Raw genomic sequence first — 25700 nt, 5'->3', positions numbered from 1 at the left:
CAGTCCTTCCAATAAACACTCAGGACTGAACTCCTTTAGGATGGACTGGTTGGATTTCCTTGCAGTCCGAGGGACTCTCAAGAGTCTTCTCCAACATCACAGTTCAAAAGCATCTATTCTTCAGTGCTCAGCTTTCTTTATAGTCCAACTCTCACATCCATACATGACTACTGGAAAAACCATGACCTTGACTAGACAGACCTTTTTTGGCAAAGTAATGTCTCTGCTTTTTAATATGCTATCTAGGTTGGTCATCGGAGAAGGCAATGGCACCCCACTCCAGTACTCTTGCCTGGAAAATCCCATGGACGGAGGAGCCTGGTAGGCTGCAGTCCATGGGGTCGTAAAGAGTCAGACACGACTGAGCGACTTCACTTTCACTTTCATGCATTGGAGAAGGAAATGGCAACCCACTCCAGTGTTCTTGCCTGGAGAATCCCAGGGACGGGGGAGCCTGGTGGGCTGCTGTCTATGGGGTCACACAGAGTCGGACATGACTGAAGTGACTTAGCAGCAGCAGCATATTGGTCATAACTTTCCTTCCAAGGAGTAAGCATCTTTTAATTTCATGGCTGCAGTCACCATCTGCAGTGATTTTAGAGCCCCCCAAAATAGTTTGCCACTGTTTCCACTGTTTCCCCATCTATTTGCCATGAAGTGATGAGACCAGATGCCATGATCTTAATTTTCTGAATGTTGAGCTTTAAGCCAACTTTTTCACTCTCCTCTTTCACTTTCATCAAGAGGCTCTTTGGTTCTTCACTTTCTGCCATAAGGGTGGTGTCATCTGCATATCTGAGGTTATTGATTATTTCTCCTGGCAATCTTGATTCCAGCTTGTGCTTCATCCAGCCCAGCATTTCTCATGATGTACTCTGTATATAAGTTAAATAAGCAGGGTGACAATATACTGCCTTCACTTACTCCTTTCCTGATTTGGAACCAGTCTATTGTTCTATGTCCAGTTCTAACTGTAGCTTCCTGACCTGCATACAGGTCTCAAGAGGCAGGTCAGGTGGTCTGGTATTCCTATCTCTTGAAGAATTTTCCACAGTTTATTGTGATCCACACAGTCAAAGGCTTTGGCATAGACGATAAAGCAGAAATAGATGTTTTTCTGGAACTCTCTTACTTTTTTGATGATCCAGTGGATGATCACAATTTGATCTCTGGTTCCTCTGCCTTTTCTAAAACCAGCTTGAACATCTGGAAGTTCATGGTTCACGTATTGCTGAAGCCTGGCTTGGAGAATTTTGAGCATTACTTTACTAGCCTGTGAGATGAGTGCAATTGTGCGGTAGTTTGAGCATTCTTTGGCATTGCCTTTCTTTGGGATTGGAATGAAAACTGACCTTTTCCAGTCCTGAGGCCACTGCTGAGTTTTCCAAATTTGCTGGCATATGAGTGCAGCACTTTCACATCATCAACTTTCAGGATTTGAAATAGCTCAACTGGAATTCCATTACCTCCACTAGTTTTGTTCGTAGTGATGCTTTCTAAGGCCCACTTGACTTCACATTCCAGGATGTCTGGCTCTAGGTGAGTGATCACACCATCGTGATTATCTTGGTCGTGAAGATCTTTTTTGTATAGTTCTTCTGTGTATTCTTGCCACCTCTTCTTAATATCTTCTGCTTCTGTTAGGTCCATATCATTTCTGTCCTTTATTGTGGCCACCTTTGCATGAAATATTCCCTTGGTATCTCTAATTTTCTTGAAGAGATCTCTACTTCATGGCAAATATATGGGGAAACAGTGGAAACAGTGAGAGACTTTATTTTCTTGGGCTCCAAAATCACTGCAGATGGTGACTGCAGCCATGAAATTAAAAGATGCTTGCTCCTTGAAAGAAAAGTTATGACCAATCTAGACAGCATATTAAAAAGCAGAGACATTACTTTGCCAAAAAAGGTCTGTCTAGTCAAGGCTATGGTTTTTCCAGTAGTCATGTATGGATGTGAGAGCTGGACTATAAAGAAAGCTGAGCACTGAAGAATTGATGCTTTTGAACTGTGATGTTGGAGAAGACTCTTGAGAGTCCCTTGGACTGCAAGGAGATCCAACCAATCCATCCTAAAGGAAATCAGTCCTGAGTGTTTATTGGAAGGACTGATGCTGAAGCTGAAACTCCAATACTTTGGCCACCTGATATGAAGAACTGATCATTTGAAAAGACCCTGAGGCTGGGAAAGTTAGAAGGCAGGAGGAGAAGGGGATAACAGAGCATGAGATGGTTGGATGGCATCACTGACTCGATGGACATGTCTGAGTAAACTCCGGGAGTTGGTGATGGACAGGGAAGCCTGGCATGCTGCAGTCCATGGGGTCACAAAGCGTTGGACATGACTGAGCAACTGAACTGAACTGACTGATGTTTTGTGGGCTGGGCAATTTCATAGGCTAATGAGTGGGAGGATTATTCTGTTTCAGGGGAAGGGGTAGGGATTTCCAGGAACTGGGCCACTGCCCACTTTTTAATCTTTGATTGTCATCCTCAGAAAGGTCATGGCACTGGTGGGTGTGTCACTTACCTTGCAGATGTGTTACAGTGAGCATATGCTGAGGCTCTTTGCTGGTAGTTCAACAGTAAAGAATCCTACTGCAATGCAGGAGACCCAGGTTCGATCTATGGGTTGGGACAATCCCTTGAGGAAGGAAATGGCAACCCACTCCAGTATTCTTGCCTAGTGAATTCCATGGGCATTAGAGCCTGGAGGACTACATCCATGGGATCACAAAGAGCTGGAGTCGACTGAGAGACTAAGACTTTCATTCTGAGGCTCAAAGTCTAGCGGAAGTCAGCCATCTTGGACTTACTTTGTTCTAATTAGTTATGTCCTGTCCTTGGGCTATGTCGTTCTTTTAAAGTGTATGTCCTGCCCCCTTCCCTCCTGTTTCAAAGGCCCAGGCTCAGAATTGCCTTGTGCTTGGTCTTGTGCTCTGTGGCCACCATCTTGGATTTCTTAATAATTTTACCTTTGAACTTGTGCTTTGTCCAGTGGGACAATAGACCATATGTGTGAGTAGAGGAGCTAAGCCTGACATGCCATTTGGGATGCTCCATGAGATGGTAAAGCATCTGCCTACAATACAGGAGACCCAGGTTCAATCCCTGGGTTGGGAAGATCCTCTGGAGAAGGAAATGGCAACCCACTCCGGTACTCTTGCCTGGAAAATCCCATGGACGGAGGAGCGTTGTAGGCTACAGTCCATGCGGTCGCAAAGAGTTGGACACAACTGAGCAACTTTACTTCCACTTTACTTTCTATGAGCACAGGGGGCTTCCCTTGTGGCTCAACTGGTAAAGCATTTGCCTGCAATGTAGGAGACCTGGGTTCAATCCCTGGTTTAGGAAGATCCCCTGGAGAAGGGAAAGACAACCCTATTCTCCAGTATTCTGGCCTGGAGAATTCCGTGTATAGTCCATGGGGTTACAAAGAGTCGGCACAGAACTCTGATGGATCCACCATGCATGGGAGTTCAGCAAGACTCAAAAAAAGTGAGTACAAGATAAGCATGTCATGTCTACACCTGAATAAGTGTAGGGGCTGACAGCTGAGAGGCTACTGTTCCGTTTGAAACAGAACTTGCTCTGAATCCAGAAAGAAGGCAATGGTCTTCTAGGAGACATGGATGATGGGAGGCATCCTACCATATCCATTCCCAGTCACATTAATTCACTGCTTTAGCCAACCACTTCTGCTGCCAATGATGACAGAGAGGGAAAATTGGGGCAACTCACAATTCTGTTTTCCTTTCAGTCATCAGTAAGCTGAAGGTTAAAAAGTGCTATTTTCTTTATTTAAAATAACATTAAATAAATTAAAAACACCATGAAAAGTCATGAGAAGAATCGTGGAAGAAAGGAAAGCATTTTATATTTTAGTACCTTATGAAAAGTGAAAGTGTTAGTGGCTCAGTCATGTCTGACTCTTTGCAACCCCATGGACTATAGACTGCCAAGCTCCTCTGTCTATGGAATTCTCCAGTTTACTAAATGGAACACCAGTTTTTTCCAGCCTTTTTTCGAAAGTATTTATTTATTTGCCTGTGCCGGGTCTCAGTTGTGGCACTTGGGATTCTTATCAGGAGGTCCTTGAAGGCGACATGTAGGACCTATACTTGTGGCATGTGGGATCTGATTCCCTGACAAGGGATGGAAGCCAGGCCCCCTGCACAGTGAGTGTAGTGTCTTAGCCACTGGACCACCAGGGAAGTCCTTTCCCCTTTTGGAATAAGGGATTCCACATTTTCATTTTGCACTGGGTCCTACAAATTAGGCAGCTGGTCTTACTTCAATCCCTTCTGCAGCAGACTCTGGATTAATTTTCTCAAAAGACAGTTTTAATTAGGCCACCCCTCAGCTCAAAGGGCTTCAAATGGATTCCTGTAACCTTGCAGGATGCAGTTCTGATTCCCAGTCTAACTTTCAGGGTGCATCACAATCTAGACCCAGTCTGTGTCCCCAACTTTCTTTGCCTCTAGGCTCCAACTAGCCCTCTGCTGAAGCTGAGCTGGCCATTCCTGGGACAGGCTGTGCTTACTCCTGACGTTATACCTTTGTCCATTTTCTTTCCGAGTCCTGGAAGACTGCCCACTCTTCACAGTCCAGCCCCAACTCCCATTCATTCATTCAGTGCGTATCTAATGAGCATTTGTTTAGAGCCAGGCGTTGTTCTTGTCCCTATGCTCCTGGGGCTCCCGTTCTAATAAACAGTAAAAACAAACAAATTAAGTGTTGGAGGGACGAGGGAAAAACTGAGAGATTGGGATTGACATGCACACACTACTATATATAGAATAGATAGCTAATAAGGACCTACTGTAAAACACAGGGAACTCTACTCAGTATTCTGTAATGACCTATATGGGAAAAGAAACTAAAAAAGAGTGTAACTGATTCACTTTGTTGTACAGCAGAAACTAATGCAACATGGTAAATCAACTATACACCAGTAAAAATTCATTAAAAAAAAAATCAGCAGTGGGGCAATACCTAAAAGATGTTCACCCTTTTAGAGCAGGAATAAAATAAGTATTTTCAATAAAAATTTTAAACAGGGCTTCCCTGGTGGTTCAGGGGTAAAGAATCCGCCTGCCACTGCAGGAGACATGGGTTTGATCCCTGGTCTTGGAAGATCCCACATGCCAAGGAGCTACTAAGCCCATGTACCACAACTATCAAGCCCGTGCTCTAGAGCCCGAGAGCCACAGTGACTGAGCCTATGTGCCGCAACTACTGAAGCTCGAATGCCCTAGAGCCTGTGCTCCACAAGAAGAGAAGCCACCATAATGAGAAGCCTGCATATCGCGACGAAGAGTAACTCCTGCTCACCACAACTAGAGAGAAGCGCGCACAGCAGCGAAGACCCAGCACAGCCAAGAATAAATAAATACATTAATTAAATTAAATTTTAAAATTAAATAATGTTAATATTATGCAGAAAAAAAAGTAAGACGTGTAAAAGTGTGATGTGCCAGAGAGTGCCTGAGTGTTCAGGGAAGGTCTTACTGAAAAGGTAACTTTTAATGATCCAAAGTAACGCAAAGAAGCTATGAGGAACTGTAGGGGAAGAACATTCTAGGAGGAGTAAGGGGTGAGTGCAAAGGCTGGGCTCCCATGAGGGAAAAAGGCAAGACTGGGACAGCAAGAGATCTGAGAGAGAGGCAGAGGCCAAATCGTAATGGTCCTTGTAAGCCAAAGGGAGCAGTTTGAATTTTAATCCAACCATCACAGTAACAATTCTAGGATTTTAAGCAGGGAATCGACACAGTTAAATGTAATGAAAATCACCCTGGCCACTGTGTGAGAAGCAAGGAGACCAGGGAGCAAGGCTTTGTAGCAGTCCAGGTGGGAAATATGGACAGCCTGGCCCAAGCCAGCAGCTTTACAGGTGGAGACAGAAGTTCAGGATCTGTCGTGAGCAATGGAGGTGACAGAGAGAGCAATCATGGCTAGTTGCCTAGGTTTTTGTCTTCAACTGTACTGAAAACTCTTCTATTTTATCTTTGCAACCAGGCTGTAAGTTCTTTCAAAACAGGCCTTTGCTTTAGACCTTGTTTTTGTTCTATTTCAGTATCTGAGTTGCAGAATGCAGGATCTTTAGTTGCCGCATCTGGGATCCTGAGTTGGGGCCTGTGAACTCTTAGTTGCAGCATGTGGGATCCAGTTCCCTGAGCAGGGACCAAACCCAGGCCCTCCGCATTGGGAGCATGAATTCTTTGCTGCTGGATCACCAAGAAAGTCCCTGTCTTACACTTTGTATATATCCCCCATATCCAAGCAACCCACAGAGCTACCCAAGATAAAGCCTGGTTGCTGCCCCGCCCTTCTTGCGTGCTTAGTCACATCCGACTCTTTTCGACCCCATGGATTGTAGCCCACCAGGCTCCTCTGTCCATGGGATTCTCCAGGCAAGAATACCAGAGTGGGTTGCCATTTCCTCCTACAAGGTATTTTCCCGACTTAGCAATTGAACCCGAGTTTGCTGCATTGCAACAAGATGCTTTACCACTGAGCTACCAGGGAAGCCCCTTGGTTGCTGAACTGGGCTTAAACATGGAATAGCTCTTTCTATGTGAAGCCCTAGTGAAGCAACTTGCCTTTTCCTTCATCAGACAGTTCTGAAAGTGTTATTCACTCAGTCATGTCTGACTCTTTGCGACCCCATAGCCCGCCAGGCTCCTCTGTCCATGGAATTCTCCAGGCAAGAATACTGGAGTAGGTTGCCATTCCCTTCTTGAGGGGATCTTCCTAACCGAAGGATCAAACCTGGGTCTCCAGCATTGCAGGCAGATTCGTTTTCTTCTGATCAACAGGGAAGTCCCATTCATCAGATAAGGAGCAGAGTAATGGGCCAACCTCAATCTAGAGAGATGGATCTTACCCTCAACACACACAGCTTGGCAAACACAGGCCCAGGGGTGGCTTCAAGACTGTTGGTTCAGTCTCTGCCCTGCCTGAACCCCAAGGTCACTTGAAAAAGAAAGAACGAGTGTCTTCTATACGTTTAGATAATGTTGCTCCCTTCCACACCTGCTCTTCAAGGTGAGGGTCAACATGAGGAGGGTTGGGAGTCAGGGGGGGAAGAACCCTCGACTCCATGCAGCACTAGTGCTCACAGGGCAACAAGCTGAGGAAGGGTGTGCGGGCAAAGAGCCATTACAACCTCCAACCTCTCCCTGGAACTCAGGCCTTCCTCCAGCACCTCCAGAAAGGAGGAAGGGATTAAGAGCTCCCATCTCCCCTCACCCATACCCAGAGCCTGTCCTGAGGTCTGTGCCCAGTGATTTCCTTCCTCTCAACCAAATCCCAGGGACTCAGCTGTTTGGGTTTCCAACAAGATGGGTCTTTGTAGAGACAAGAACAAGGAAAGGGGGAGGGGAGCAGGGAGTTATTATTTAGTGGGTACAGAGTTTCGGTTTTACAAGAAGAGTTCTGGAGCTGATGGTTCCACACACCATGAAGTCTCTTGTCACTAAACAGGACACTTAGAAATGGTTAAGATGGGGGCTTCCCTGGTGGCCCAGTGGTTAAGAGTCTGCCTGCTAATACAGGGGACATGGGTTTGATCCCTACTCCAGGAAGATCCTACATGCTCTGGGGCAGCTAAGCCCCTGCATGGAAACTACTGAAGCCCACACAAATAGAGCCCGAACTCTGAAACAAGAGAAGCCAGCACAATGAGAAGCCTGTGCATTGGAACTAAGGAGTAGCTCCTGCTTGCTACAAGTAGAGAAAGCCCTTGCATTTCTCTAAGAAATGAAGACTCAGCATGACCCAAAATAAATAAATAATAAATCTTTAAAAAAAAAAAAAAAAGGTTAGGATGGGAGACTTCCATGGTGGTTCAATGGTTAAGACAGGTTTGATCTCTGATCAGGGAACTGACGTTCTACAAGCTATGTGGTGAGGCAAAACAAAACATTTAAGATGGCAAATTTTGTTATGTGTATTTTATCACAATCAAACAAACAGGAAAGAGACACAGAAGTTCCTCTGCTAACCATATCAAGCGCCAACTCCCCAGGAAGACATACAAGGCCTCTCCCGCCATGGCACAAGGAGCCTCCCCAGTCTGCCCTCATTTCATCTCAGCCTGCCCCCAGTTCAGTCACATCACACACCCTTCCTTATATTCCGTACCCAGAAGGCTGAGACTTACATTTCAACAATTACACACAAAGGTAATGACATCAACAAAAGCAACGTCTCTGGTACGTGGAACACTTTCTATATGCCACACATCCAACCTATGTGATTCCATCAAACCCTCCCAGCAACCCTGAGTAGGGTAACCTGCCCATTTTGCAGACGGGGAAACTGAAAGTAAAGAGGACTAGTCATTTGTTCAAGTTCCTCGCACTTCCTAGGAGATCCCTATGAAAGCATTTTACGTATCTGTTTCTCTCCCCAGACCACTACTCTCCAGGCCAGGACCAACTCTTATTGATTTTTGGAGTCGCTGTAGACTGCCTAACTCAGTGTTTGGCATACTGTCGTGTGTGTGTTTGTGTGTAGTCGCTAAGTCGTGTCCAACTCTCTTGTGACACCACGGACTGTAGTCAGGCTCCTCTGTCCATGGGATTTCCCAGGCAAGAATACTGGAGTAGGTATTTCCTTCTCCAGGTAATCTTCCAAACCCAGGAATTGAACCCAAGTCTCTTGCATTGTAGGCAGATTCTTTACTGCTGAGCCACCAGGGAAGCCCCTTGGCATACTGTCAGGGGCCAATAAATGTTAGTTGAAAGAAAGAGAGAGAGAAGGAAAGAGAGAAGGGGAAAGAGGTAACACACATGGTGGAGTGAGTGGATGGCATAGGTCTGGAGGCTACACCATATGCTGCCAAGCTCCAGAAAGGTTTTTAGGGGTGTGAGAGAGGCAGGGACACTGGACTGGCACTGTAGGTGCCCTTGGTGGGAGCCTGGCAGAGTCTGTGTCAAAGCAGAATCAGTCTTTTTTTTTTTTTTTCAGAATCAGTCTTAATGAAAGAGTGTAGACAGCTCTGGATGGTAATCAGGAATCTTGGAATCTAGGGCAGGCTGAAGAAAGAGAGGTTGGGGGCAGTGTCCTGGACAGGATGGGATGGAGGGAGGAGAGAAAAGCCAACCCTCAGGAGATTCCTCAGGGACCTGGGGCCAAGAAGTTGCCACTCAGAACAACCCCTTTGGTGGGGACCCAGGCGTGTTCAGGCCCTTTTGCCTCTCGCCCCCACTGGCTTGCTCATACCTGAGGCACCCCACAGGACTGGTTTCATCATTCAGGTCTATGCAGAAGTGACACTGCCTCAGAAAGACCTTCCCTCTCCCCTACCACCTCTGATTGACTACAGGATTTTACTCTCTTTATTGAGATAATCACTACCTGAAATGACCGTGCTTATTTGTTTCGGTTTATGGGTTGTCTGACCATCCCCTCTCTCTCTTTTTTTGGGGGTCTCATTTGCAGCATGCAGGATCTTCAGTCTTCATCAAGGCATGCGGGATCTTCCTCGCAGTGCACAGGACCTTCAGCTGTGGTATGTGGGCTCTAGTTCTCTGACTAGGGATTGAACCCATGCCCTCTGCTTTGGGAGCACAGAGTTTTAACTGGACCACCAGGGAGGTCCTCATGACTGCCCTTTTCATCAAGGCATTCTCAGGGTCTAGAACAGTGCCTGGTACACAATAGGTGCTCTATAAATATCAGTTGAATGGACTTATCCCAGTGGCCCAGGCTGACCCTGAACATTGCCCAGGGACCAGAGTTGAATCTGGACTCCCTGGCCATGCTGAGTACATTCCTGTAAAACACTATGACTGGATGGAGACAGTGTAGACCTTGCAAACTTCAGACTGTAAGGGTTCAAGGAGGGACCTAGGATGTGTCTTACAACCCAGAGACTCTCTGGATGCTTTCTTACACTGGGGTCACTCAGGTCCTGGCTAATCCTTGTAGAAGAGGAACAGCAGGTCCAATGAGTGACTCACCCTGTTGCCTGGGTTACTGGTAGGCAGATCCTCGTAACCTAGGAAGCTGGGACACTGAGATCCCCATGGGATCTGGAGATGGGGGATGGGAATGAAGTTTCCAGGGGAGCTGGGGACTGAGGCAGGAGAGTACCCCAAGGAGGAGATGAGGTACCAGGAATCTCCAGGGGTCTGGGGGCTGAGGGCTAGGTCTCCATATATTCTTTGAAGGCAGAGATACTCCTGAATCTGTCTCTTCTTTCCAGGTGGGACCAGCACAAGCCAGTTCTTGTTTAATGGAGTAAAGACAAATTCTTCTGGGAACAAAGCTAGTGGGCCAAGACGAGGAGAGATAGAGGCATCTTTCTCCCTCTGCTCGCACCCCCCCCCCCAACCCCTTTTTCTTTCTCCCTGCTGCCTCTACCCCTTGTCCCAGAAGGCCACCATCTCTCTGTGACCCACTCACACCCCCTGCTGCTCCTGTCTGGGACAGCAGCGGCCTGACTAAAGGACAAGAAAAATCCCATGTCTTCCCTTCCCTCCTGATTTCTGGGAACCAGCCTCAGAGCAACAAAGCTCAAGTTCCAAGGCAGATGCTGCTGGAGAGGGAGGTGGGTTCCTGGATCCCAGAAGGTGACTGGTATTTGGGTGTGTGTCTGTGGTGCTGTTACTGGGGTCTCAGCCTAGGAAGTCATCATTTCCTTAGGAAGCCCTCCTTGATCCCTAGTGTAGGTCAAGGCCACTGGCCCTTGAGCTTTCTCAGTTCTCTGACTGCTCCTTTACGGTACTTATCATAGTTTCCAATTATCTACTCACTTGTTAGTCTTTGATGGATGCCTGCCTCCCCCAGGGGACCACAGCACCGAGAGGACAGGAAGCAGGGTTAGTTTGGCTCCTTAGTATGACTCAGTGCTCAGCACAGTGCCTGGCACATTGCAGACACACTGTAAGCATTTGCTGAATAAATGAAGGAGTAACATTCAAAGGAGGTTCTTAGGTGGGGATTTAATGGGTCGTGTCACTGCCATTGCCTGGGTTCTGGGGACAGCTGTGAGTCCAGATGTTCAGGCTTCTGCTCTGGGCCCGGTCCATGTCCAGACTCCGGCCTTGTGCCCAAAGGCCATCCAAGCAAAAGGAGGCAGAAGTGGCCTCTCCTAGAGAGAGGGAGCATGGAGGGGACATTGAGGGTGGGGGGACCTGGATCCAGAAGCTCCTCCCCACTTTTTCAGTTCTCCAACTTAAATATTTGAAAGCACTTCCTCCCACTACCCACTTATTCTCTCTCTTCTCCTCTTCCCTCCCAGAGGTTTCCTTCCCCTAAAAATGTGCCCCTTCCCGCTTCTCCCCCTGCCCTTAGCCGTTTCCCATGGTGTGCTGAGATCTTCACCATTGCTCATTCTTACCTGGCAAAGCCCCTAGGAAGAGACGCCCGTGCGGCTGGACCCAGAGATCAAGAAGGGAGCCAGGGCCCGTGGGAGGCAGAGCAAGGATCTCCTTCTTTGCCCCCTGGCTCAAAACCACCCCGGACACAGTCAAGTTCAGCTGAAGACGGAGCCCCAAGATGAGGGGCAGATCCAGCCCTGGCCCCGACCCAGAAGACAACACCACTTTCTGCAGAGTGTGTGGGAAGGGACATAAGTGCGGGAGGGAAGAACGAATTGCACCCACTCCTCGTAGCCCCATCCCTGGCTGCCTGGATTCTTCCTCTCAGCCACACTATCTATGTCTATCCAGTCTATCCATCTCTGGCCATTCCCACCACCTCAGTCCTGCCTCAGCTCTCTTGTCTTGGCCTTCTATAAAACCATACCCACCCCCAAGAAAATATATAATCTAAGTAAAGGTCATTTGCTTGCTGTGGGCAGCTTTAATATGTGTCTCTGCACACACCCCCCCACCTTCCGAAGCCTTCATACTATTGACATTTCGGAATTCCCTGTTCTCCCATTGCTCCTAGGCGCCACTGAGTACAGGCAGCATCCCCCGCCTTACTTGATCTTGGAGGTGGATGCTGAGCCAAGAAGGGTTTTCTGGCGTCCCAAGAGCAAGGAGGCGGCCTGAACCTGCTGCCAGCTGGAGTGCCAGGTCCAAGGAGAAAGCCCAGGGCTCTGCATGAGGCCGAGGAATTTCTTGGGGGAGAAATGATCCTATTGAGGTCTTAAGGCTAGGGATTCATGGAGAGAAGGGGCTAGTGGTGGAGGGAGATGGACACAGAGCTGGTCATGGAGGGAAAAATAGCCTTTACCTTGGAGACCAAATTCTGCACCAGTCCCTGGAGGGAAGAATATTCCAGGTTGAGACTCTACAGCACAGCTTCTGACACTAGTGGGGACAGATGCCGAGGTCTGGGCCTGTTGGTCCAGCCAGTCATCCTGGCGCAGGCAGGCATCCAGGGCAGGGACCAGCTGGAGCCCATGGCGGGAGGGAAGATGCAGAGGATGTTGGAATCAGGATATCTGAGCCCCAGTCTCAGCCTCCCCACCCTGTTTATTCCCCTCTAAGACCCAAGCATTTGCCCTCCCCCATGCATCTCTCACCCTATCCCCTCTCCTTGAAATGTGTAGATGCAGATCCCTATGGCCACCCAGCCAGCAATGCTTTATGAGCTTTGGTCACGGTTCCTGACCCTGGGATGCAGTTACCGGCAACCGGAGGTCAGAGGCAGGGAACAACAGTCCTCCCAGTGCAATCCTCATGATGAGCTGGGAATTGTTGGCCTGTTGTCCAAAGACCTGTCTCAGACACAGCACCTCCACCCCATCCACCCTGAGTAGCAAGGAATCCCCATGGATCTTCACTTCCATCTGCGAGAAGAAAAAGAGAAGAGGAATCAGAGGTCCCTGGAGCCTGATTTATTATTTACTGCTTTATTCAGAGGTGATCTAGAATATGCCATACTGAAGATGGCAGAGTGGAAGGACTCGAGCTCACTTCCTATCACAATTATCCCAAATCGCAACTAACTGCTGAACAACCATCAACCAAAACCAAACCAAACCAAACCTGGAACCTAAGAGAGGCAGTCTAGTCTGGCAGAAAGAATATGTACTTGAAGGGTGAGCTGGTACTCCCAGCTCACTCTGGACCTGTCACCTGTCACTGACTAAGCCTCAGAACTCCCTTCTGAAAAAAATGCGGACAAGAACAGCCACTTCACAGGGCTCCTGTGTGGATTCAATGTGGTGACAATGGCAGAGGGATGCCTAATGACTTGGTTCCGTTCCCTCCCTCAGACCAGCTCAAGATATACCTCCCTCAGGACCAAATCTAGCTTACCTGGTGCCACTTCCCATCGTCCAGCCGGGGTCCAGCACTCACTGTAAGCTGAGCCCAGTGATTATGAAGCTGGATTTCAGGCCTGCCATCCCGAAGCCCCAGCATAAACCAGTCATTCTTTGGGTTGGTATCACCATAAAAAATGACTCCCTCTGGATCCCAAGTCCGAAACTCAAAAGAGGAGGAGATCTGGAAGGACATGAAAGGAAGGACTGTGTAGGGGGCGTGCGCTTTGAGCATAGACTTGAGGTTGAGGGAGGAGGAGTTCAGGTAGAGGACAGAGAGACAAGGAAAAGAGAAGGACTGATGCACTGTTTACAATAGCCAGGACTTGGAAGCAACCTAAAGGTCCATCAACAGAGGAATGGATAAAGAAGACATGGTATATACATACATGGACATACATACATAAAAATATATATATATACATGGTATACACACACACACAATGGAATATTATTCAGCCATAAAAAGAATGAAACAATGCAACCTGGACGGACCTAGAGATTATCATACTAAATGAAGTAAATCAGACAGAAAGATAAATACCATATGCTATCACTTACATGTGGAATTTAAAAACTGATACAAATGAACTTATTTGCAAAACCAAGTCACAGTCATAGAAAACAAATTCACAGCTACCAAAGAGCAAAAGGTGGGGGGATAAATTGGGAGTGTGGGATTAACAGATACAAGCTATTATATATAAAATAGAGTCGACAAGTCATACTGCATAACACAGGAAACTATATTCAGTATCTTATAATAAGCCATAATACAAAAGAACCTGAAAAAGAATCTATATATAACATGTTTTATAAATATATATAATTGAATCACTTTGCTGTACCCTAGAAACGCAACACTGTAAATCAACTATACTTCAATTAAATAAAGCAAAAAAAGAGGAGCTGATGGAGAGAGGGTGATGTCAGGAGACTAGGTCAAAGAATTAGGTCAATCTCATACTTTGTGATCTTGGTGAGGTTAAAGGTCATAATGGTAACAGGTTCTTGTCCAGGACCACTGCTGAGGTGCAGAGCAGGAGAGTCTTCAGTTGTCTGTTGAAGAGAAAAGTAAGCTGAAATAAGGACATGCCAGAGACAGATGGAGGGAGAGGCATTGCTACCAGGCCAGAGGAGGAAAGCAAAGAAGAGGGCAAAGCCCCAGCGTAGCTCACTGAAACACACGCAGGGCATAGCACCCTGTCCCACTCCTGCACCTGGCTGGGGAGAGGAGGTCTCAGGGCCGGTCCTCCGTGGCTTGGAAGTGGTAGCAACAGCAGCAGCAGTAGCCCGTGCCAAATGGCCAGTGGACCTCTGCTCACCATAATCAGCTGCGGTCCTCTTTTAGCCTCCAATGACTCTGGGGCAAATGCGTGGGGGAAGGCAGCCTTCCACATTGCTGTTGGAGGGTTAAAGGTTGCCCTGGGGGAAGAAGGGGGGCAGGAGACGGGGCCACTGACCCTCTGGCCCCTCTGAGGACAAATGGAGTGAGGAACAGAGTTTCTCTACTACCCTCCCCCATTGCTGGGCAAGTTTATGAGCTGGGAGAGGACACCTCACTTGCACTCTCCTTCCTGGGTCCTCCAAGCCTACCTGCAGAGGCTGCCTTGATGACAAACATGAGATCTAGAAACAATCCTGCCGGGCTACCCAAGTAGCATCTTCTATAAGGTCTAGAGCTGAGACATGGAATCCCAAACACCAGCTGGCTGGCTGTGGGTGAGTCACCCCACCAGTGTGCTGAAGTGTCCTGTCTGCAAAATGTGAAAAATAATACCTACTTTCTGGGTTCAATGTGAAGGAGGGTGAATGGAGATAGTGCAGATTCAAAGCCTGGTATCTGCTCTGAGCTCCTCCCTCGGTGTTTTCCCAGGCCTCTGAGGCTTGCCTTCTAGGGAGGGGTTATCTCCGAGTGTGATTCAGTGGATACTAGGAGTTCTGCCTCCCACCCCGTTATCTTCTTATCCGTTTATCACAACGCCTAAACATTTACCAATAGAAATTCATCCCTTTCTCCCTCACCCATTTAAAAATATAAATGCCCCCAGAAGAAGTCACACTTTGAGCCAGTAGGAAAGAGCTGGAGGTCTTGGGGCTCACCCCGAGTCTGGAGTCTGGGTGGGCTGAAATGGGTGAATTTGAGCGAAGGGAAGAGCAGATAATCACTGCACTCTTCAGTTAAAGAAAGAGGTAACGTTGGAGCCGTGGGGTTTCTCCACTGCAGGCTGGAACACCCAGATAACTCGGACGAGAAAGCCTCTGCAGTACAGCCTTGACCCCTGCCCACGGGCGCGGTCACGAGACTCGGCCATGGTGGGGCAGAGTCGGGGGAGGGGGGACGGGGGCCGGGGGTGGGGACATACCCGTTCTGCAAGCTGATTGGCTGGCAGGTGCGCGCTGGCGGGGGCCGAAATTAGGGGCGCCCAGACAGTGAGGACCACTTCGTCCTACCTCTCTCTCCGCAGTAGCCAGAATCGGGCTTCAGCTTCCCAGCCCCCGGAGCCCCCACCGCCTAGCTCCCCGCCGTTCCCGGGGCTTTCGGGGATCGGAATTTGTAGGCCCCTTAAAGGGTCCGAATTGCTCGTCTCCCCTTCCTACAGAACGGAAGTGGGGATCCTGGACTTCGGTCCCTGACGTTGGGGAACAGGCGGTCCCTGACGTTGGGGAACAGGATGGCTTTCGTGATGATCCGAGAAGCCAAGGAGGGAGATTGTGGAAATATCCTGAGGCTGATTCGGGTGAGGGCTGCTGGCTGGAAACCAGGGTCCAAAGAGGGGCGTCAGAGTGGCTGGGGTGGGGGGCGTGGAGGAAGAGGAAGTGGGAGCAGAGGGAGGAGCGCGCCCTGAGGTCTTGCTTGAGGGAGCAGCGAGGCCCTCCTGCCTTCATCTAGCCTCTGTCCCCGCGCTGTAGGAACTCGCTGAGTACGAGAAACTCTCAGACCAAGTGAAGATCAGTGAAGAAGGTAGGGACCCAACTCCTGAGTCCTGACGGAAGCTGGGGAGGAAATGAAGGATGGGCTCCCCAGGCAATAACTACAGGCTGGGCACACACCCAATCCTTCTTTCTCTATCTCTTTATCCCAAACCCGATCTCTGCAGCCCTGAGAGCAGATGGCTTTGGAGAGACTCCTTTCTATCACTGTTTGGTGGCAGAGATTCTTTCTGCACCAGGGGAGCCACAGGGTAAGAATACCCCGACTTTAGAGGTGCCCTCTCCAATCAGCCTCAAAGGTCTCTCCCCCAGGTGCCCAGAGGCCTGATCCTTCTTTTTTTTCTCTCGCAGGGCCCTGTGTGGTGGGCTATGGGCTGTATTACTTCAGCTACAGCACATGGAAGGGACGAAATATTTATCTAGAAGACATCTATGTGAAGCCAGAATATCGAGGTACTGGGAAGAGGGCAGGATGGGAGAAAAGCAACCCATGAAGGGACCATGTCTCTTAATCCTAGCTTATGACCTTTGCTGCTCCTCTTCAACTCAGACAATCCTTGTTTTTTCTCCCCACATCAGGTCAAGGGATTGGTTCCAAAATAATCAAAAAAGTGGCTGAGGTGAGGAGAGGGATGGCACTAGGAGCTGGGCCCTGGCAAAGCCGAGCTGTATGGGAGGCACCTGGGTTGAATGGAGGGTGAGAAAGTCTTTTCCTTTTTCACCCCAGGAAAGTGAGCAGTGTCTTCTCTCACAGGTGGCTTTGGATAAGGGCTGCTCCCAGTTACGCCTGGCAGTCCTGGACTGGAACAAGAGGGCTATGGACTTGTACAAGGCCCTCGGAGCCCAAGATCTGACGGAAGCTGAGGGCTGGCACTGCTTTCGATTTGAAGGAGAGGCGATGAGGGAGTTGGCAGGAAAGTGATGGCACCCCTGGGGGATCGCTGTTTCAGCTTCTCCATCCCCACAAACTGAACACTCCTTAGAGACTGTCTCCACTGACCAAAGCCTCCCTGAAGGAAGGGAAGGAGGGTCAGAGGTGAATATTCCCAGATAGAAAGAGCAGAAGTGAGGAAGAGGCAGGCCTTCCCACCTCCTTGTTAAGCGTGAAAAATAAATGAGAATTCCTCCTGTATGTTGATGTGGTGTTGGGTAGAAGAATTGAGGATTCCGTAAGCTTCAGCTCCCCTCCCTCAGCATTCTGGTCAATGGATGTTGCTCCTGGGGGTAAAAGTGGGCCTAAGATGATTTCTGGTCTTCTCTGATGGCTCAGTGGTAAAGAACTCGCCTGCCAATGCAGGAGAGCATGTTCAGTCCCTGGGTGGGGAAGATCCCCTGGAGGAGGAAGTGGCCACCCACTCCAGCATTCTTGCCTGGGAAATCTCATGGACAGAGGAGCCTAGCAGTCTACAGTCCATGGGTTCACAAAAGAGTCGGACACAACTCAATGACTAAACAAAAAGATGACTTTTACCCTCAATAGACCGGAGTACTGACTCTGGCCTGTGGTATATAGAAAAAGAAGGGAAGGGATCAGCTTGCGCATCAGGCTTGTTGGTCAGGTTTGGGATCTGGACAAAGGCCTGCCACATCTGGCCTGGGCTTACGGAATTTAAGACTGAACCAGGCCTACCAACTCAATAGATGGAGCAGGCTGCCACCTGGTGGCCGCATTTCAGGGACACTAGGAAGGACCACTGGAGAAGGCAATGGCACTCCACTCCAGCACTCTTGCCTGGAAAATCCCATGGATGGGGGAGCCTGGTGGGCTGCAGTCCATGAGGTTGCTGGGAGTCGGACACGACTGAGCCACTTCACTTTCACTTTTCACTTTCATGCATTGGAGAAGGAAATGGCAACCCACTCCAGTGTTCTTGCCTGGAGAATCCCAGGGACGGGGGAGCCTGGTGGGCTGCTGTCTATGGGGTAGACACGACTGAAGCGACTTAGCAGCAGCAGCAGGAAGGACCACTCGCCCCAACTTTAAAAAAAATCCATGCAGCTAGGGAGTGCTTTTTCTTTTTCAAAAGTCACAAAGTCTTTATTTTCAGTTTAGTAGAACTAAAATAAACCTTTAAGACCCATGGAGACAAGAAGGCAAACAGACTCATTTCCCACTTTCATACTATTTTATTACAAGTCATGCAGGTTTGTTGTAGAGAAGTTTGAAGGGGCATATAAAAATAGAGAAGCAAAAGGCAAAGGAGAAAAAGAAAGATATACCTATTTGAATGCAGAGTTCCAAAGAATAGCAAGAAGAGATAAGAAAGGCTTCCTCAGTGATCAATGCAAAGCAGTAGAGGAAAACAATAGAATGGGAAAGACTAGAGATCTCTTCAAGAAAATTAGAAATACCAAGGGAACTTTTCATGCAAAGATGGGTACAATAAAGGACAGAAATGGTATGGACCCAACAGAAACAGAAGATATTAAGAATAGGTGGCAAGAATACACAAAAGAACTATACAAAAAAAGTATAGTTTTGTATACTTACTTTTTTGTAAGTAAGTAAGTATAATCATGATGGTGTGATTACTTAGAGCCAGACATCCTGGAATGTGAAGTCAAGTGGGCCTTGGGAAGCATCACTATGAACAAAGCTAGTGGAGGTGGTGGAATTCCAGTTGAGCTATTTCAAATCCTAAAAGACGATGCTGTGAAAGTGCTGCACTCAATATGCCAGCAAATTTGGAAAACTCAGCAGTGGCCATCCCCAAGAAAGTCAATGCCAAAGAATGTTCAAACTACTGCACAATTGTACTCATCTCACATGCTAGCAAAGGAATGCTCAAAATTCTCCAAGCCAGGCTTCAACAGTACATGAACCGTGAACTTCCAGATGTTCAAGCTGGTTTTAGAAAAGGCAGAGGAACCAGAGATCAAATTGCCAACATCCACTGGATCATCGAAAAAGGAAGACAATTCCAGAAAAACATCTATTTCTGCTTTATCGACTATGCCAAAACCTTTGACTGTGTGGATCACAATAAACTGTGGAAAATTCTTCAAGAGATGGGAATAACAGACCACCTGACCTGCTACTTGAGAAATCTGTATGCAAGTCAAGAAGCAACAGTTAGAACTGGACATGGAATAACAGACTGGTTTCAAATGTGGGAAAGGAGCACGTCAAGGCTGCATATTGTCACCCTGCTTATTTAACTTATATGCAGAATACATCATGAGAAATGCTGGGCTGGATGAAGCACAAGCTGGAATCAAGATTGCCAGGAGAAATATCAATAACCTCAGATATGCAGATGACACCACCCTTATGGCAGAAAGTGAAGAAGAACTAAAGAGCCTCTTGATGAAAGTGAAAGAGGAGAGTGAAAAAGTTGGCTTAAAACTCAACATTCAGAAAACTAAGGTCATGGCATCTGGTCCCATCACTTCATGGAAAATAGATGGGGAAACAGTGGAAACAGTGAGAGACTTTTTTTTTTTTTAATCATTTATTTATTTTAATTTGGCTGCACTGGGTCTTAGTTGCTGCATGTGGGATCTAGCTCCTTGTCCAGGGATCGAACCCAGGCCCCCTGCATTGGGAGCGCAGAGTCTTAGCCACTGGACCACCAGGCAAGTCCCGAGACTTTATTTTTTAGGGCTCCAAAATCACTGCAGATGGTGACTGCAGCCTTGAAATTAAAAGACGCTTGCCCCTTGGAAGAAAAGTTATGACCAACCTAGACAGCATATTAAAAAGCAGAGACATTACTTTGCCAACAAAGGTCTGTCTAGTCAAAGCTATGGTTTTTCCAGTAGTCATGTATGGATGTGAGAGTTGGACCATAAAGAATGCTGAGCATCTAAGAATTGATGCTTTTGAACTGTGGTGTTGGAGAAGACTCTTGAGAGTCCCTTGGACTGCAAGGAGATCCAACCAGTCCATCCTGAAGGAAATCAGTCCTGAATATTCATTGGAAGGACTGATGCTGAAGCTGAAACTCCAATACTTTGGCCACCTGATGTGAAGAACTAACTCATTGGAAAAGACCCTGATGCTGGGAAAGATTGAAGGCAGGAAGAGAAGTGGATAACAGAGGATGAGATGGTTGGATGGTATCACCAACTTAATGGACATGAGTTTGAGTAAACTCTGGGAGTTGGTAATGGACAGGGAGGCCTGGCTTGCTGGAGTCCATGGGGTCACAAAGAGTTGGACACGACTGAGTGACTGAACTGAACTGATAAAAATAGAATCCATAGCCTTACTTACATCATTACTCTTAACCTTTTGGTATCAATTCCTTAGACTTTTTTCAATGTATATGTATACATATAAACATACATATAATTAGTTAAGTGTGTGTGGTTTTACTGGATCATACTCTTTTGCAAACATTTTTCATTTAACAATAAACCAGAAACATCTTCCCATGCTATTAAATACATGGTCGCTTTCAATGGTGACTTATTATTCCTTTTGTGGAATAACCATTGGTTAAATGGTCATGATTTAGACACTGGACAAGGATAAGCAGGTGACATAAATGTGTAAATTGTAAGAAACAGGTTGTATGGTGTCTAGAGAGTTGAAGTGCTGTGCTGCACTAAGTCACTTCAGTTGTGTCCAATTCTTTGCAACTCTATGGACTATAGCCCACCAGGCTCCTCTGTTCATGGCATTCTCCAAGCAAGAATACTGGAGTGGGTTGCCACTTCCTTCTCCAGGGAATCTTCCCAACCAAGGGATCAAACTCAAGTCTCCTGCATTGGCAGGTAGATTCTTTACCACTGAGCCTCCAGGGAAGCTCTATATGTAACACACAGTAGTGTTAATTATATTTATCATGCCATATATTACATACCTCCTATTGAGTTTTTAATTTTTGCTTTTATGTTTCTAATTTCTAAGAGCTCTCTTTTGTTCTCTGCATTTTAAGAATGTTCTGTTTTTGTTTCATGGATAAATGTCCTTTTCTTGTCTGAGAATATTCATAGGTTTTTAAAATAGTGTTTTCCTTCTTGCATAGTCTTTATTTCCTCTATGCTTTTTTTTTCTTTCTCTGTTTGTTTAGTCTTTGTCTTTCGTTTAAAGACTTTCCTCAAATGTCTGGTAATCCTCAGCTGTCTGCTCATATTTAAGATCTATACACTGAGGTACTGATCAGCAACTGTGATTGTGTCTGTATAGGAGGTAGAGAGGCATGTGGACTTCGAACTTTTACTATAGGGTGATTCATGAGGCCATTTCCTTGAGGAACCCCTAATGTCAGAACCCTTAGGTCTTTTTCCTTGTCTGATCAGATTTCCCAGAAGAGATGCTTCCAAACTCCTGCCTGGAGGGTATAAATCTGATTGTACACAGAGCTGGGTGAAGAGGGAGTCTGGGGCAAGTCTCAACATTCAACCTGTAAACTTTCATTTAATCCCCATTTTTCGTATCTCTCTAGCTATCTATCAATCTATCCATCTTTCTATCTTCCTCCCAAACTCTCTTAGAAGTTCTAAGGCAAGACTTCCCTGGCGGTCCATGGTTAAGACTCCATGCTTCCACTGCAGGGGCAGCGGGTTCAATCCCTGGCTAGGAACTAAGATCCCACATACTACATGGTATAGCAAAAAAAAAAAAAAAAAATCCTAAGGCAGGTTGTGGCATTCTGTTGACAGGTCTTGCACATCTTGTATAGTCCAGCTAAAATAATATCACCTAAAGGCAAGTCTGCTGAAAATCCAGTCACAGTTCCCACTGCTCTCAGCACAAAGTCCAAACCTCTTGCCAGTCCCTCCAGGCTCTGGCCCAAACCTCCATCATCTGAAACATTATTCCAGCCTTGTGTCCTCTTGAAGTCAGTTCTGTCCATATTAGTCTCCTTCCAGTCCCTCAGATGCATTGTACTCTCCCCTGTAGGCCTTCTGCACATGCCATCCCCCTTCTGAAATGCTGTCCCCTGTTTTCCAACTCTCATCCTTGGCCATTCTGGACAATGATAGGAGCAGATGAAAAAGAATACAAGTCAAATCTGAGAGGACTGATGCTGCCAGATGCTTGGAAGTTATGATGGTGCCATTTCCAAAACAAAATTCTGACACTCCTGTGGCTTCAGGATCCAAAACCAAACTTTTTAGTCTGATAGCCAGCCCTCCTGATAATTTAATTTCTCTGATTCTCCCACTCTACTCCTTATCAGAACCCACTCCAGTGTTCTTGCCTGGAGAATCCCAGGGATGGGGAACACTGGTGGGCTGCCGTCTATGGGGTCGCACAGAGTCGGACATGACTGAAGCAACTTAGCAGCAGCAGCAGCAGCACTCCTTATCAGAATCACCACACTGTGTGCTAGGTCACTCAGCCACGTCCGACTCTTGGTGACCTAGGAACTGTAGCCGATCAGGCTCCTCTGTCCATGGGGATTCTCCTGGCAAGAATACTGGAATGGGTTGCCATTTCCTCCTCCAGGGGATCTTCCCAACCCAGGGATCGAACCTGTATCTCTAAAGTCTCCTGCATTAGCAGGCAGGCTCTTTACCACTAGTGCCACGTGGGAAGCCCCATCAGAATCAATGCTGATAGTCTAATCACTTTAGCATTTCTGCCACCTTAGTTACTGATGTTCTTTCTGTCTCAGGTACTCTTGAACGCACCTCTTCTTTTGCCAGCCCTTCATTTACTTTTTTATTTTGTAATTTTTGGCTGCACTGCGTGGCACATAGCATCTTAATTCTTGGACCAGGGATTTAACTGGTGCCTCCTTAAGACTTCCCTGGTCGTCCAGTGGTTAAGATATCGTGCTTACAATGCAGAAATGCAGGGGACACAAGTTTGATCCTTGGTCTGGGAACTAAGATCCCACATGCTATGCGGTGTAGCCCAAAAAATAAGTAACTGGTGTCCCCTGCAGTGGAAGTGCAGAGTCCTAACCATTGGACCATCAGGGAATTCCCTGCCAGTCCTTTAAATACTGTTGTAGTTGAGAGTTCTATCATGGATCCAATTCATTTCTAAGTCACTTTTCTCTAGACATCTAATTTTCTCTTATAGCTTTCACTATGTCTAATGTGCTGATGGAATTCCCTCATAGCTCAGTCGATAAAGAATCTGCCTGCAATGCAGGAGACCCAGGTTCAATTCCTGGGTGGGAAAGATCCCCTGAAGAAGGAAATGGCAACCCACTCCAGTATTCTTGCCTGGAGAATCCCATGGACAGAGGAGCCTGGTGGGCTACAGTCCGTGGGATCGCAAGAGTCGGACACAACGACTAAACCACCAATATGATGATAATTCTCACATTTACCTCTCTAGCCCAGACCTGTCTTGGGCTATATCCATTGACCTACAGGACACTGGTTCCTTTGGTTATTACTTGCTATGCCAGGAACTGTGCTAAGTACTGGGTATACAATACTGGGGACAAACAGACTCGTGGAACCCAATCTCTGATCTCACAGGGTTTACTTATAGTGTGACGGCAGAAGACAAACATTGGAGAAATGATGAGAAGTGCAACTATGATGAGTACCGTAAAAGAGTATACGATGCTTTAGCAGCATGAGGTCGAAGACCTAACCTAGTGTGAGCATAATGGAAGGCTAAAGAAATTATTTTTAATTGTCATACTGAGTGAAGTAAGTCAGACAGAGGAGAAATATTGTATGACATCCCTTATATGTGGAATCTAAAAAGAAATGATACAAATGAAGTTACAAAAGAGAGACTCAGAGAACGAACTTACGGTTGCAGGGGGGAAGGATGTGGGGAAGGGATAGTTAGGGAGTTGGGGATGGACATGTATGACATGTGCTTTATGATCAGTTGTGTCTGACTATCTGTGACCCCATGGACTGTAGCCCACCAGGCTCCTCTGTCCATGGGATTTGCCAGGCAAGAATACTGGAGTGGGCTGCCATTCCCATCTCCAGGGGATCTTCCCGATCCAGGATTGAACCGGTGTCTTCTGGGGCTCCTGCATTGCAGGCAGACCCTTTACTGCTGAGCCACTGCATTTACACTACTGCTTAAAATCGTTCAGTGACTCTGTAGTATTGATAAAGTGAAGGCCATTCTCCTTAACCTGATTTATAAGTGCTTCACAGTTTAGCTTCCCTACTTCAAGCCAAATGCTATTTGAACTAGTTGTGGTTCCCCAAAGGACATGTTTTTTTTTTTTTTTTTCCTGCTCCTCTGCACTGTTTATTCCTTGTTCTCTTAAAAATATTTTTACTGCATTTTTCCTCTAGCAAACGCCTACTTATCCCTCAAATCTCAATTTGCATCACCTCCCCTGCAGTGGTCTTTCCCTATCATGCTGAAGGGCAACTGACCATTGTTTGTGTCTTTGGGATTCCCTCTATCTTAGTCCTCATCTTTAACACATCTTCAGATGAACTCTAATCTCTTTATTTACTTAAATGTGATTGTCTGCGCTGTTTCCAATATATTATAAAATTCTTGTTTTGGGTAATTGGAACACTGCTTCTGCTGCTGCTGCTGCTAAGTCGCTTCAGTCGTATCCGACTCCATACGACCCCATAGACGGCCTCCCACCAGGCTCCCTCGTCCCTGGGATTCTCCAGGCAAGAACAGTGGAGTGGGTTGCCATTTCCTTCTCCAATGCATGAAAGTGAAAAGTGAAAGTGAAGTCGCCCAGTCGTGTCCGACTCCCAGCTACCCCATGGACTGCAGCCCACCAGGCTCCTCCATCCATGGGATTTTCCAGGCAAGAGTACTGGAGTGGGGTGCCATTGCCTTCTCCAATTGGAACACAGTGAGGGCCAAATAAATATTTGCTAAATGATTAGCTGCACACACAGGATCCTAATTTCTTGGCTATTTTATTCACTTCTACTTAAATTTCTTACTTAGTTTATGAATCCCTAAGTTTCCTCTCAACTATCCTTTCTCAGTAACAATTTTTCCCATTTTGAAATCTCTCAGCATTTAGATATCAATCTTGTGCCAAATTGCATTTGCCTTTCGGTAGTGTCTTGAAATCTTTCTTTAACCTTTCATCATATGCAGGATCAGAATCTTCTCAAGGCAAGAAGGTGACTCTTAATTTAAATCTTAACGCGCAGAAACAGAAACACTGAAGAGTCCATATCGGCATGTGGACTGTAAGGCCCAGCGCACGCGCACTAGGCCCATTTTTGCTTTTCGACTCCTCCTTTTTTTTTCCCCCGGAGCGTGCGCACCAAAAAAGACAAAGGTGGAGAAAGTGACCAAGCAATCATTCAGGCGCATGCCCGTCCCTAACTTCTCCAAGCCTGGTGGAGCGCACAGCGGTGAAGTGGGTGTGGTCTGACCAAGGAGCATCAGAAGCCCAATCCGATTGAGTGAGCTCGGCCCCTCCCTCCCCATGATTGGTTAGCTCTCTGTGTTGTGGGGCGGGGAAAGGAAGAGACGGGGCGGTGGAATGGTTGGGTGGCGAAGAAAGGGAATCAGTTTGGTTCTGCGCAAGCGTAAATCAGCGACCAGGAGGGGGCGTGAGAGAGGGAAGAGGAGTGTGGAAGCCCTGATGCGCTGGCCAGCGAGAGCTGGGTCGCCAGCCTTGACGCGTGCGCCGTGGCCCTCGGGGCCCGCGCGCGGCGGGCGGGTGC

The 25700-nt window shown here is 47.2% G+C and overlaps 2 protein-coding genes and 1 long non-coding RNA gene across 4 annotated transcripts; 2 read left to right on the top strand and 1 right to left on the bottom strand.

Annotated features, from left to right (window-relative positions):
- Positions 1–9991: 9991 nt before the first annotated feature.
- Positions 9992–11445, top strand: LOC132343039 (uncharacterized). The gene is made up of 3 exons (XR_009491691.1): positions 9992–10119; positions 10215–10559; positions 11361–11445. It is a non-coding gene; the product is annotated as an uncharacterized lncRNA (long non-coding RNA).
- Positions 10935–15460, bottom strand: SHBG (sex hormone binding globulin). The gene is given in 10 exon segments (NM_001098858.3): positions 10935–11102; positions 11352–11559; positions 11941–12077; positions 12194–12353; positions 12591–12752; positions 13225–13409; positions 13412–13413; positions 14197–14288; positions 14450–14654; positions 15333–15460. Coding segments are annotated over 9 exon segments (1275 nt in total). The 5' UTR covers positions 14630–14654; positions 15333–15460; the 3' UTR covers positions 10935–10953.
- Positions 15461–15636: 176 nt separating this feature from the next.
- SAT2 (spermidine/spermine N1-acetyltransferase family member 2) lies at positions 15637–17295 on the top strand. Of its 2 annotated transcripts, none has more exons than NM_203323.3 (6): positions 15637–15970; positions 16143–16194; positions 16331–16414; positions 16515–16616; positions 16743–16783; positions 16918–17295. In NM_203323.3, exons 1-6 carry the CDS (start codon positions 15905–15907, stop codon positions 17083–17085), a joined length of 513 nt encoding a protein of 170 aa, NP_976068.1. In that variant the 5' UTR covers positions 15637–15904; the 3' UTR covers positions 17086–17295. The 2 variants fall into 2 exon arrangements, with proteins under 2 accessions (NP_976068.1, XP_005220362.1); XM_005220305.4 differs by having other exon boundaries at positions 16891–17295.
- Positions 17296–25700: the final 8405 nt, after the last annotated feature.

The sequence above is a fragment of the Bos taurus genome, chromosome 19, assembly GCF_002263795.3.
Source record: "Bos taurus isolate L1 Dominette 01449 registration number 42190680 breed Hereford chromosome 19, ARS-UCD2.0, whole genome shotgun sequence".
Taxonomy (NCBI): Eukaryota; Metazoa; Chordata; class Mammalia; order Artiodactyla; family Bovidae; genus Bos; species Bos taurus.
The sequence above is the reverse complement of the archived record's forward strand: the minus strand, read 5'-3'. Positions and strand labels throughout refer to the sequence as shown.

Bases quoted from the DNA above. Each gene is read 5' to 3' on its own strand.
- SAT2 (XM_005220305.4), top strand. From the start codon at position 15,905: ATGGCTTTCGTGATGATCCGAGAAGCCAAGGAGGGAGATTGTGGAAAT. The intron at 16,195-16,330 runs GTAGGGACCCAA...CGATCTCTGCAG, and splicing joins AGTGAAGATCAGTGAAGAAG to CCCTGAGAGCAGATGGCTTT. The intron at 16,415-16,514 runs GTAAGAATACCC...TTTCTCTCGCAG, and splicing joins TGCACCAGGGGAGCCACAGG to GGCCCTGTGTGGTGGGCTAT.